The sequence below is a fragment of the Rhincodon typus genome, chromosome 26 (assembly GCF_021869965.1).
Source record: "Rhincodon typus isolate 14 chromosome 26, sRhiTyp1.1, whole genome shotgun sequence".
Taxonomy (NCBI): domain Eukaryota; kingdom Metazoa; phylum Chordata; class Chondrichthyes; order Orectolobiformes; family Rhincodontidae; genus Rhincodon; species Rhincodon typus.
Window position 1 is genome coordinate 3,292,188 of NC_063357.1, and position 14,283 is coordinate 3,306,470.

General features: G+C 39.4%; 1 protein-coding gene across 1 annotated transcript in view; it reads left to right on the forward strand.

Annotated features, from left to right (window-relative positions):
* bcas3 (BCAS3 microtubule associated cell migration factor) overlaps positions 1 to 14,283 on the forward strand; it is a 1,061,909-nt gene that overhangs the window by 151,690 nt on the left and 895,936 nt on the right. The window contains exon 8 of the mRNA XM_048612335.1: positions 8,281 to 8,382. Coding sequence (XP_048468292.1) covers positions 8,281 to 8,382 — 102 coding nt within the window. The remainder of the gene's footprint in view (positions 1 to 8,280; positions 8,383 to 14,283) is intronic.

Below are 14,283 nucleotides of genomic sequence, written 5' to 3' on the forward strand. Positions count from 1 at the left end.
TACATGGATTAGTTGACACCATTGTACACTGATTTTGTTTTGAGCTGTTGCACTAAAGACAACTAATGTTGCAAATAGTTATTTGCTTTTGCTTTCAACAAAATAGCCAGTGTCTCAATACACATTCCACAATCAGATAATTATACTCAAAGACTAATCATCAGACAAAGTTTAGAAGCACCAGAAAAGATTCTCAGGATATCTTACCTCTTTCTGTCTGTGATAGGTAAGTAGCTACCCAGGTCGGTTAAAAATGCAGAAGCAGGTCAATTGGCCCATCATGCCTTTGCCAACTCTTATTATGTAAGTCTTAATATTTTCAACATCATTAACTTAGAATAACCCTATCATCTCAATTGTTAAATAGCCGAGATGAAGCAGTTATCAAGTGGAAATTGAGACAATAGTCCCTGTTAATGTGTCCCTCATTGGCCAGTTTAACTACTCCCAGTTGACCAGTTGATCTAGTTGTAGTTGTGACCAGTTAGCTGGCCAAATTTATCGTCACAGCTCCAATTGGGACCATATGCAGGATGAGTAACTTGGATGAAATATTTTTAAAAAGGAACATATGAACTGTGGAACAAGAGTAGATGTTTTTGGGGATTTGGTGGTTTCTTGGTGACTGTCAGGACAGGGGTGAAAGTTTGTTAAGCCCAAAAGGGGGATGTGGGTTGAGAGAGGATGTCCTTGAAGGGCCAGCAGCTATCAACTTGCAACTTATCTTGTTGGGTTATCTCTGCTGTCTAATTTGGGTAATTCTAACATAACCTGAAACTACACAATGAGATTGCCCATTTTATACCCCAGCTGCTATAAATTTCCAGTAGAAAGTAGCATCAGGCTGGATGTAAAATGGACAGTGGAACCAATTCAGTTAATTTCCAGCAGAGTGTGTTAAATTAATATTATATCTTTAAGGGCTCTTAAAATTGTAAAACAACAACCTATTTTTATTTCTGGCTGTTTCTCCCTCCTTCACTGTGCAGTAGATTGCCTGGTTGAATCTGGTTTTAGAGCAGCAGGAATCTGAAACTGGGACTGGAGAACAGAGGTTCAACAGGCAGCCAATGCTAAAAGAAAACTCAGTGGAAAATGCTGCAGCATCTTGGATTCTGCATATTTTTTCAACACCATTTAGAATAAACATTCTAGAGCCATTAATGAACACTTTGTATCTTGACAGCATGGCACAAATAACTTGCATTTGGTTAAATATTTCAATTACTCCCTATCATACAAGTTAACCAACTATATACCACTGAATTCAATTGTTGAAAATTATAGTCATACAGTAATTACTTAAGAGCCCATTCTCACCACCATAGCAATCAATCAAAGCAAATCAACTAAACTAGTGTCACTTTGGATAAGGTAACACACAAGTTTAACCTATGTAACACATGAAATTGTTTTCTAGTCCCCTTTTAATCTGTGTGATATATGTGAGGTACTTTTATTCCTTGCTTCTGTCATTGGTCATAAATGTTTTCTAGACAACATTAATCAATGAAGAACAATTACGTAGGGTATCACAAGGGTGAATAATAGCTCTAGTATCTTCTCATGGTGCCTTAAAGTTTTGGGAATATGTATGTCAAGACATAAGAACACAGTTTGTAGAGGTGCTATTGTTAAGTAGCACTGGGGCTAATATATATCATATGTAGTTGTCAGATTGTAAGTGTTCTGGAATGTTTGTTAAGTAATTAAAATTTGAGAAATTAGGCAATGCCTGATGCAAAGTGGTTGTGAGTGTTACAGCCCAAAACATTTATATCTGTATTCAGAATGAAAAAAAAATTGTGATACGGAAATGGTGCAGAGTTGGGAGACTTGCATATAAGTCTGTGGTTCCAACTGAAATGATTGTGGTACATCGTAGTACAGCTGAAGTTATGTTTCACAATTTGACAACAGACAGTGCCATAAATTATGTGCATCACATTACAATATGATGATACCCCTGTGGATAGACCAGTCACTGTAAGTGATTCTGAATTTAGAAGTGATTTTTTAAATTATAGCCATATAAATGTATAAATGAAATGTAAAGAGGAATCAGAGTGTATGCATGTAAGAAATAGAAGCAGGAGTAAATCGAATAGCTCTTTGGCCCTGCTGTTCTTAAAAAGATCATAGTTGATCCTGAATTTCAATGTGACTTGCCCAGCAAACACTCAATGGAATGGGCACCTTAATGACAGAGCATCCTTGAAAAGGAGTAAGAGTTGCTGGAGAAGATGGGAAGGCTATGCAATTTGTGAGGAGAGTGTTCCTGTGCTGGTGCTGGAGAAATAGGCTTGGGGTTGGCCATTGACAACCGGGAATACTTCCATGGGAATGGAGCACCCATAAAGGAGGTTTGTCTCCTACAGTCCACTGGGAAGCCATCTTGTTTCATTTGGTAGTTGCTTCATGGTGGAAGGCCCTTTTGACCCCAAAAATGCTTACAGAGCTGGTTAATGGTTCAAATAGCAACGCAGTGGGCAGCTGTCAAAATTCCTGCAACATAGTATTGTGGTAGCTATTTGACTCCCCATCTTGTACCATTCTTTGTCATTTTGCCAACCTAACTGGCTCTCCAGATTCTCCCTAGACCCCCTGGAAAATCTAGTCATTTGTGTTCTCCTTACATCTTACTGTCAGCAAACTTGAGTACATTAGATTTGCCCCCTTCATCTTAGCTGTTTACAATCTATATTAATAACAGTGATCCCTATGACTCCTCACTCACTAATAATCTTTCTGTCCCTTTTGCCAAATTATATTTCTACTTACACAAATGCATGCTGCTCTGATGCCTTGACTTTCCTCTTTAAATCTGCAAATTTCCCCTCACTTGAACCCTTCTTCGGTACAGCTTAAAGTCCTATCTACATCCCTAATTATATAATTTGTCAGGGCAGTGATTTCTCTCTATTTAAGTGCAGCGTGTTCTAATAGCCAGACTTTTTCAGTACAGTGACACCCTGAGCATTGACCTGAAGATTTAGAAAATGGCCCAGATATGTCTGATCCACAAAAAGCTGCATAAATCCAATCCAAATAATTGCTGCACCGTCGGTCTACTTTCACCTTCAGCAAAATCTGGAAGGTGTCATTACAATGCTGTCAAGTCCCACTTACTCAAAAATAACCTACTTATTGATGTTTAGTTTGCTCAGGATCAGTGAGTTCCAGATATCAACATTAGTCAAAACATGGATAAAAGAGCTCATTTCTGCCAAGTTCTTCTGCTGTTGTGAGGAGATGTCTTTAACCGTGGTACTGGCCATACAGTGCAGACTTTGAAACTTCTGGTCATGGCTGCAGAGAACAGTTTCTGTCCAGTTGAATATACTGTCCCTTATCATCAGTGTAATTCAGTTTCAGTCCTTACATTTGAATGGCCTTCTTTGCTGTGATACCATTGTTAGTTTTGCTTTCACCCAAATGGGCAGCAAGAACCTCATGCTTGTTTGATAAGAGCAGAGGCTGATGCCCCTCTACACCTAGAGTTTTACTGACAGTTATACCCCGCCTCTGTGACCACAACTAGATCTGTACCAATTCTTCAGAAATGTGACTGTCTCCTTGAATTACATGATGTGAGAAATCAAATCTGTATCTTATTTGTACTGGTGTAATTCTTCAAGACAAAATTCTTAGTTTTTAGTATTAACAAATGGTTCTTGCATTGATCACTGTTTAATAAGGACAAGTATTTTACATGATGTTACACACACATTCTGCTACTTAGATACACCTGTGCATAACCTGAGTAACCTTGTGAAGCTTTTAAGTTTCTGTAAATTATGTTCTGAGGCTTGATGAGTTGATGGATATTATTCTGAAGGTTGGAAGTCAGTGAATTTTCAGCTACTTCTCAAAGTCAGGAGAAATCAAGGAATGTCTTGGTGACTTTTATATTCACACTTCAAACGAAATGTGATGGGATTTACATGTAAGGCACTTAGAGTACCTTGAATTTTAAAAATTGAGAGGTGATCTAATTATGGCTAAATAAACTTTTGAAATTGAATATTACAAAACTATTTCCACATGTAGGCAAGTCAAGTACAATCGAATACCATTGTAAAATTAAAGATAAGTTACTGAGAAGTGAAATTAGGAAGTGTAATGGAAATTTGGAACTGTCTTCCCAACAGGCTTTGAATGCTGGGACAATTGGAGCTATGAAGTTTGATTTGGGAATTTTTTTTATTAATTAAGGATAACAATGGATATGGGACAAACAAACATGGTTAAAACATTGTTAATAGCAACAAATTAATTTTGATACTATCTTAAAGCAGGTAACTATAGGCCAGTTAGCTTAACTTCGGTAGTGGGGAAAATGCTTGAATCTATCATTAAGGAAGAAATAGCAAGACATCTGGATTTAAATTGTCCTATTGGGAACACCCAGCATGGGTTCATGAAGGGTAGGTCACGTTTAACTAATTTGGTGGAATTCTTTGAGGACATTACTTGCATGGTGGACAATGGGGAACCTGTGGATGTGGTGTATCTGGATTTCCAGAAGGCATTTGACAAGGTGCCACACCGAAGGCTGCTACATAAGATAAAGTTGCACGGTATTACAGGTAATGTATTGGCATGGATAGAGGATTGGTTGACCAGTAGAAAGCAAAGAGTAGGCGTAAATGGGTGTTTTTCTGGTTGGCGGTCAGTGGCTAGTGGTGTGCCTCAGGAATCAGTGTTGGGACCGCAATTGTTTACAATTTACATAGATGATTTGGAGTTGGGGACTAAGTGTGGTGTGTCAAAATTTGCAGATGACACTAAGGTGAGTGGTAGAGCAAAGTGTGCAGAAGATACTGAAAGTCTGCAGAGGGATATAGATAGTCTAAGTGAGTGGGCAAAGGTCTGGCAGATGGAGTACAATGTTGATAAGTGTGAGGTCATCCATTTTGGTAGGAATAAAAGGAAAATGGACTATGTTTTAAATGGTAAAAAATTGCAGCACGCTGCTGTGCAGAGGGACATGGGTGTCCTTGTGCATGAATCGCTAAAAGTAGGATTGCAGGTGCAGCAGGTAATTAAAAAGGCAAATGGAATTTTGTTTGTCATTGCTAGAGGGATGGAGTTTAAAAACAGGGAGGCTATGCTGCAGCTGTATAGGGTCCTGGTGAGGCCACACCTGGAGTACTGTGTGCAGTTTTGGTCTCCTTACTTGAGAAGAGATATACTAGTACTGGAGGGGGTGCAGAGGAGATTCACTCGGTTGATTCCAGAGTTGAGAGGGTTGGATTATGAGGAGAGACTTAGTAGACTGGGATTATACTCATTGGAATTTGGAAGAATGAGGGGAGATCTTATAGAAACATATAAGATTATGAAGGGAATAGATAAGGTGGAGGCAGGGAGGTTGTTTCCGCTAGCAGGTGAAACTAGGACTAGAGGGTATCGCCTCAAAATAAATGGAAGCAGATGTAGGACTGAGGTCAGGAGGAACTTCTTCACCCAAAGGGTTGTGAATCTGTGGAATTCCCTGCCCAGTGAAGCAGTTGAAGCTACCTCACTGAATGTTTTTAAGGCAAGGCTAGATAAATTTTTGAACAGTAAAGGAATTGAGGGTTATGGTGAGTGGGCGGGTAAGTGGAGCTGAGTCTCACAAAGATCAGCCATGATCTTATTGAATGGTGGGGCAGGCTTGAGGGGCCAGATGGCCTACTCCTGCTCCTAGTTCTTATGTTACGTTCTTATGTTCTTAAATGTAATAAGATGTCCTAAGCCAGTTCATACGATTGTTATAAAGCAAAATTAGGTATCCAGTTACATAAGACAACATCAAATCTGATGGTCGAAAGAGTTAGGTTTTAAGGGGCATCTTAAAGGAAGAAAAAAGTTGGGCTGATTTTGGAAAGTAATTACAGGGGTTAGGTCCTAGCACCCGGTGGCATAGGCACTAATGGTGGACAAATTCAAATTGGGGATGCACAAGCGAATTAGATGAGTGTTGATATCTTGAGGCTGAAGAAAATTATAAAGGTAGGAAAGGGTGAGACCACGAAGTGATGATAAAGCAAAGATAAGAAGTTTAAAATTTGGATGTTGCTTGACCAGGTGCCAAGGTAGATAAGTGAGCACAGGGGTGATAGGTGAACAGGACTTAGTGTATGTGAAGGCGTAGGTAGCAGAGATTGGAATGATCTCAAATTTATGAAGTAAGTACAGGTAAATGGTCTTGAGGTATAGATCAGCCATGACTTAATTGAATGGCCTACTCTTGTCCCTAAGTATGATGAAAATGTGCTAGATGTGAGTCATATACATTTAGTATCAGATCTATCGATACCTATAACACAATATTTTAGTTTCAATTAAATTTAGTTGTCATTTTTTCATCTTCAGTTTTTAATTTGTTATCTTGTACTAAAAGTCAATGCAATTACATGACAAAGGATTTATATGATGTCCACTTTCTCTCTGGACGCCAGGATGTTCATTCAGAAATGCAAATAAAACATTAGATTATTTGCTAACTGATCAACTTTCTTGACAGAACTGGCCCAGAACCCACACATTAATTTGGTCTGGTTTAAATTTCCTAGTTCAGCTCATGTTGATACCTCCCATTTTCATCTTTAATTATTTGCACATTTGTGATGAGCACTGACATTTCTGTCCATTTCAAATGTCTTTGAGAATTTTGTGCTCCGAAATATGAAGTTAATTTACTTTGTTCCTTTCTATCCTCATCACCTTACTTGTAACTACATTTTTTAATATTTTACACTTTTTAAACTGACAGAACTTCAATGAGAACATTGTTTAAAAAGTACATTTTAAAAACTGTTGTGCATATTTTTCTAATTTACCGCTTAAGTGTTTCCATCTTTGATCTTTGCGGCCAGCTTCATACCCTATGCACTATTTTTTGTGCGTGTGTCATAAATGAGTCCATTGTATTCCAGTAAATGACATGCTGTCCACACTAGTTCCAACAAGGAAGACACATTTTCTCAATGAATTATGTCTATTTTAAATGAATATTAACAACCCCACCCATCCCTTTGATTGAGAACTGGGTATATTTGTTGTGGTGAATGATTCTTTCTCCGAACCACATAGATGTTGATCCAAAACTTAGAACTTAAATTTCGTGACTTAAGTAATTGAGTTGTCATGAATACTGTAGTGTGAAAAGGTCACCGAATTCATTGACTGGAACTGCACAATAGCATTTGTACTGCACAACCTCTGCAAGAAGGAACATCATATTTAGTTATTGAAAGGTTGTCAGCATTTGTAAATTATCAACATACTCATCCCTACATGTTATGAAAGATTTAAATGCAAGATTAATTATTACTGAATTTTATTTTGGATCACCATTTTCCCAATATAGCATTAAGACAACTTTGTTGTTGATGCTTTTAATATTTGTGTGTTTTGAACATTATTGTTGAGTATTTGGTGTCTTAAGTGATTGGAACAATATACTCTCAGTTGAAATGACAGACTTCAATGCAGTCTTGTTCAACTGAGTACCTTCTCAGTTGTGCAAAGCATTCCTATGTCCAGCTGGGAAGGATAACATTTTCGAAAGTGAGTAAATAATGATTAGTTTATCTGATGAATTTCCCTTCCATTTATTGTAAAAAAAAATGCTGTGATGTATGTTGCTAACTGCAAGAAAACATACTGTAATGTGTCATGCCAAAACTGATTTAAACAGATAGAATAGGGAGTCTGAAAAGAAAATTAGTTGCTGAGTAGCTGTCTTGTGTTACTGGGGTTGTCTTCTGGTTGTTTGGTGGTGACAATGCAGAAATGCAAGGAAGTTACATTTGTCTGATCTTGTCAGTTGGTGGTTGAGTGGTGCCCTTCACACTATTGTGAATTTAACTGTGTACCCTCAGCATGTGTTTATTGGTACATCTGTGGCAAAACATTGCTTCTTGCTCAGAACTACTCACAGATTGTAATTTTTCACTGGCCTTGGGCCAATTTATGCAAAGTCAGAACGCTTGGGCAGCTGCATGTATATGTGTTAGAGAGGCCGTACCAGATGATCTTATTGATCAGGTGATGACAGATCTTGGTTAGATATAGAATGGATGTGTTGCAGGAATTAACTGTGTTACCTGAAGCATTTTTCTGGTTTCTTTATTTATTTTGTTTACATGTGTATTTTGAAAAGTTCTGCACTGTACATCAACTACTGTAAGTCTAATCATAAAACTAATGGTAATCTCAAATCTAGTGTTTTGTTTTAATGCGCTGAACATACTTCTGTGTAACTTCATTTGCGTTTCTCTTTGTCATCAGCCCACCATACTGCTGTGTGGATCTATACTCACTTCGAAGTGGTGAAATGGTCAAGTCCATCCAGTTTAAAACCCCCATCTATGAACTGCATTGTAACAAAAGGTAAGAGATTAGAAATGCAATGAGATGTGATGAGTAAAAAATTTGTTTTGACATTTAAACTTACAAGATAAATACAGTTCATGGCTTCATAATAGCATGATCTAAACTGAAATGATCCAACTTTTATCTTTTCTAAATCCATTTCTCAGGTTTTAAAAGTACTTATTTGTATTTTTTTCTGTCTTAAAATAACAACATTAAAAATGTTAAAAGTAGAATGTATTCTGGTAGGGTCAATAAATACCACCAGGTCTTTGTATTTATGTGAATATCAGAAACATCATTCCATCTCTTCTGCCTATGGTTTAAATGTAAGCTACTTGATTTAACTTTTCTATGAAGAGTAGGGACTGACCTTTTCTTGAACCTTGAGAATTGCTGGTAGGTTCTTTGACCTAGAAATTCAATTACATTGTGCTGATTTTTCAGGCACAAAATGGGCACCAATGAATCCATGGTAGTGTATAGGGCATAGCTTATCATGCTATGGAATTACACTACCCACCATAAAAGTAAAGGTTAAAGAATCTGTCCAGAAACTGTGCTTCAACCAAGCATTAAGCACTTCATATAAATAGCCTGATACCTGTCATGCCAAATTGGGCTGCCCTGAACAGCACAGCTGTCTTGATTGTCCTTTCTGTTAGCCAGGGCTGAGTTACTAGCAACCTAACCTCCGAATCAGAAAGACAAAAACTCAAGTTCAAATGAGAGGCTTGAATATAAAGGGCAGCAGATGCATTGCAGTACCGCCACCTCCAAGTTCCCCTCCAAGCCACACACCATTCTGACATTGTTTCACTGCTGTTGAGTCAAAATTCTGAAACTTCCTAACAGCATCATGGGCGCACCTAGACTGTATGTTCTGCAGTGGCTTAGGGTGGCTTCTTCCTCCATTTTCTCAGGATCAGTTGGGTTTGGGCAGTGACTGTTAGCTGAGTCAGCAACAGCTAATCCTGTGAAAGAATAAACAACACAAAAAAGACCTAGACTGATATTTCAGCAAGGTACCAAGGAAGTGCTACACTGTCAAAAATCCCATCTTTTAGAAGAGATGTTAATTTGGAGAAAGGAGAAGAGGATCCACTGGGATGTACATACAGACATGCAAAAACAAATTAAAAGGTTAATCAGAGAGACAAAGAGAGATCTATCAACCGGTAAAAAACACAACATTAAACATGTCTTTCACTGCTCAAACAGCAAAAAATTAACCAAAGACTACATAAAAATCTTAAAAATTGGAAATAAGACTTAAAGCAACATGAGCATGAAAAATAATTATTCAGAATGATTACTTCCATGACGTATTGATGATGGAAGGTGTAACTTCATGCCTCCCTTAAGAAAAGATCTACCATGATCAACATTCCTTCTGGCCACATAGCCGCTTTGTACATGCCGATCGGCATGTTGACACATCGACTTCTGGTTTCAGAAGATGCATTGACTTTGAAGGTCCACACTGAATAAAAAAAAGGGAAAGAAGATATTCATGAGATTGAAGTTCTGGACAAGATGAAAGGATTCATAGCAAAATGGATACAGGGAAATGAAATTTATCGCAGACTAGTGATTGGATTTGACAATGGACTGTTCTGTAAGAATAAAAATATAAAATGCTTCTATATTGAAAAAGTTTAGAAAAATCAGAAGGATAAACAGGAAAGATATAATCTGCAAAAATGGTATTGAAGCAATCAAGGAAGATGTCGGAGGAAATAACCTGTATCTTAATAATCTTTATAGTCAGTATGTTCAATCAATATATTTTTGAGTTATTTATTACCACATGTATCTATAAAGATGCAGTGAAAACTGTTCAGTGCCATTTTGAGTTACAAAAAGAATAAAAAGAAATTACGTAAATAGAGTTCATCTTCTATACAAAGGATCTTCAAACACAGCTCCAGGGCTTCTCCAAGGCCCCTGCAAGGTGTCACCACGCTTCAGGCCTATTGCAGCGAGCAGTCCCTACCTGGGCACCGTCTCTGCTACAGCGACCTGCCGCTGCCAAGAATCCCTGCTCCAGGCACCAGCATTGCCGCAGCCAATGACCTGCTGAGCATCGCTTGCAGATGATGACCCGCCAAGTCCCCGACTTCGCGCTCCAGGCCTGCTGTACCCAGAAATCCTTGCTCCGTCCACTGCCACAGGTGCAGCCAATGACCCACCAATGTCCCCTAGACCTCATGCTGGGCCTACTGTAGCCAGACGTCCTTGCTCTGGACACTGCCACCGCCACAGCTTGATGACCCGCCAAGTCCTCACTCCAGGCATCGCTATCTCCACAGCCGACGACCTGCCGAGTACCGCTACAGGTTCCCCACAACGTCAGGAGATGAAGAAAAGAAGAAAAGTGAAAGGAAAAGACAAGAAGAGAAGCTATTAACCTAGGTTGTTTAGCTAAATAAAAAGAGTCTGACCAAGAAGAAGATGATGAACAAAAATAACTTTCAGCAGCATATCGCCACAAGCTTTTTTTTTAATCGTCACACTGTGTTAATTCATATCTTCGTTAACATGACACACTTTCCTTCATTACTCAGTCCTTTGAGTATAGGAGTTGGGGTTGAGATTGTACAGCACATTGGTGAGGCCTCTTCTGGAATACTGTGTCCAGTTCTGGTTGCACAGTTATAGGAAGACTATTATTAATTTTGGTAGGGTTCAGAAGAGATTTACCTGAGTGTTGCTGGGTATGGAAAGTTTGAGTTATAAAGAAAGGCTGGATAGGCTGGGACTTTTTTCACTGGGGCATAGGAGATTCAGAGGTGACCTTATAGAAGTTTATAAAATAATGAGGGGTATAGATAGAGTCAATGGTAGGTGTCTTTCCTCTAGGATGGAGGATTTCAAGTCGAGGGAGTATATTTTCAAGGTGAGAGGAGAGAGACTTAAAAAAAGACATGAGAGGCAAACCTTTTACACAGAGGGTGGTTCACGTGTGGAATGAACTTCCTGAGGAAGTGGTGAATGTGGGTACAATTACAACATTTGAAAGACATTTGGATAAGTAAGTGAATTGGAAAGGTTTGGAGGGATATGGGCCAGGAGCAGGCAGGTGGGAAAAGTTTGGTTTGGGATTATGTTCGGCAAGGACTGGTTGGACTGAAATGTCTATTTCTGTGCTGACTCTATTACTCTATGTGTCTTTATAAAGCAAGGCTTCCTTCCCATTTAGAACTCTTTTTCTCCATTCAGGTAAAATTGGCTGAGATTCAGTTCCATAGACGGTGACAGTTTTCTGTACCTTGTTGAAGTGTCAATCCTACCTGTGTTAGGCAAGTTAATGAAAATTGGCAAGCTGTTTCCCCACAGAAAAATTGTTGCCGAGTTAGGTATTTTCTGCACCTGACATCCATGCAGGCACACTTTCTAACAGCTCACTGTGCACCCATGGTTTATCTTTTTAACAGTTCTTGGTTTAGACTGGGAACAAAATACTATGCATCACATCATTCTCATTTCTTATGATGTCTTTTTGGATATATCATGTCACTTTAGGCTGACATAAAGAACATAGCCTTAAACCTTTTCGACCACTTGGTGTCAGTAAAACTATGTTCTTTGTCACATTGTGTTGCCAAGCCACAATTCCTGAATACAATAGAATGAAAGGCAACATAAAATGTAAAATTTACAGTCTTGGCCCTGGAATTGAGGCACTGCCACCCTAACAGAGCAGATTGTATCAATTCTTCACTCAAAGGGTAAACTAACAGGCAGTTAAAAACAAATTACTGTGGATGCAGGGGATCTGAAATGAAAATAGAAAGTATTGGATAGACACAGCAGGTCTGACAGCATCTGTAGACAGGAAGCAAAGTTAATCATAGAAGTATGACTTTTCTTCTGAATGTGTATGGTATGTAAACGTAATTAATAATAGGGCAACTATACTGGGGATTTCCATGAACCAAATATTAATTAGGATAATCATAGTACAAAGGGTTTAGAGGGTTTAGAGGGGACAAGTTTCTTGATATGTATACAGGTGAGCTTTTTGTATCAACATGTAGAAGATCCGACAAGGAACAATGCATTGTTGCACCTAATCCTGGGGAACGAATCTGGACAGGCATTTGAGGTGACAGTGGGAGCATTTTAGTGACAGCCACCACAACACCAAATGTTTAAGTTTGTTATGGAAAAAGAGAAAGGTGGTTTACAAAAAAAAATGTTTTGGATTAGGCCAAGGCAGATTTTGTTAAAATAAGGAAGGATCTGGCCAAAATAGATTAGGAACAGCTACTTGGGGTAAATCTATAGCAGAACAGTGGGAGGTGTTCAGAAAACTGCTGGGTAGAGTACAGGTCCAACATGTTCCCTTTAGGTTGAACATAGAACATAGAACAGAACAGCATAGTACAGGCCCTTCGGCCCATGATGTTGTGCCGACCTATTATCCTACTCTAAGATCAAACTACCCTGCATTTTACTATCATCCATGTGCCTATCCAAGAGTCGCTTAAATGTCCCTAATGTATCTGACTCCACTACCACTGCCGGCGGTGCATTCCATGCATCCACCACTCTTTCTGTAAAGAACCTACCTCTGACATCTCCCCTGTACCTTCCTCCAATCACCTTAAACTTATGCCCCCTCGTAATAGTCATTTCCGCTCTGGAAAAAAGTCTCAGAGTATCCACTCTACCTACGCCTCTCATCATCTGTACACCTCTATCAAGTCACCTCTTATCCTTCTTTGCTCCAATGAGAAAAGCCCTAGCGCCCTCAACCTTTCCTCATAAATCCTGCCCTCCAGTCCAGGCAGCATCCTGGTAAATCACCTCTGCACCCTCTCTAAAGCTTCCACATCCTTCCTATAATGAGGCGACCAGAACTGAACACAATATTCCAAGTGTGGTCTAACCAGGGTTTTATAGAGCTGCAGCATAACCTTGCTGCTCTTAAACTCAATTCCCCTGCCAATGAAAGCCAACACATCATACGCCTTCTTAACAACCCTATCAACTTGGGTAGCGACTTTGAGGGATCTATGGACACGAACCCCAAGATCTCTCTGGCCCTCCACATTGCCAAGAATCCTGCCATTAACCCTATATTCTGCATTCAAATTCCATCTTCCAAAATGAATCACTCACACTTTTCTGGGTTGAATTCCATCTGCCACTTCTTTGCCCAGCTCTGCATCCTGTCAATGTCCCGTTGCAACCTACAATAGCCCTCCACACTACCCACAACTCCACCAACCTTCATGTCATTGACAAACTTACTAACCCACCCTTCCACTTCCTCACCCAAGTCATTCATAAAGATCACAAAGAGCAGAGGTCCCAGAACACATCCCTGCGGAATACCACTGGCTACCAAGCTCCAGGCTGAATACTTTCCATCTACTACCACCCTCTGTCTTCTATTGGGCAGCCAGTTCTGTATCCAAACAGCCAAGTTTCCCTGAATCCCATGCCACCTTACTTTCTGAATGAGCCTACCACGGGGAACCTTATCAAATGCCTTGCTAAAATCCATATACACCACATCCACTGCTCTGCCTTCATCATTGTGTTTTGTCACATCCTCAAAAAATTCAATAAGGCTTGGGAGGAATGACCTGCCTCTCACAAAGCCATGCTGACTATTTCTAATCAAACTGTGCTTTTCCAAGTAATCATAAATGCTATCTCTCAGAATCCTCTCCAATAATTTGCCCACCACAGAAGTAAGACTGATTGGTCTGTAATTCCCAGGATTATCCCTATTCCCTTTCTTGAACAAGGGAATAACATTTGCCACCCTCCAATCATCTGGTACTACTCCAGTGGACAGTGAGGACGCAAAGATCATCGCCAAAGGCGCAGCAACCTCTTCCCTTGCTTCCTGCAGGGTATATCCTATGGGTATATTCCGTCTGGCCCAGGGGACTTATCTATCCT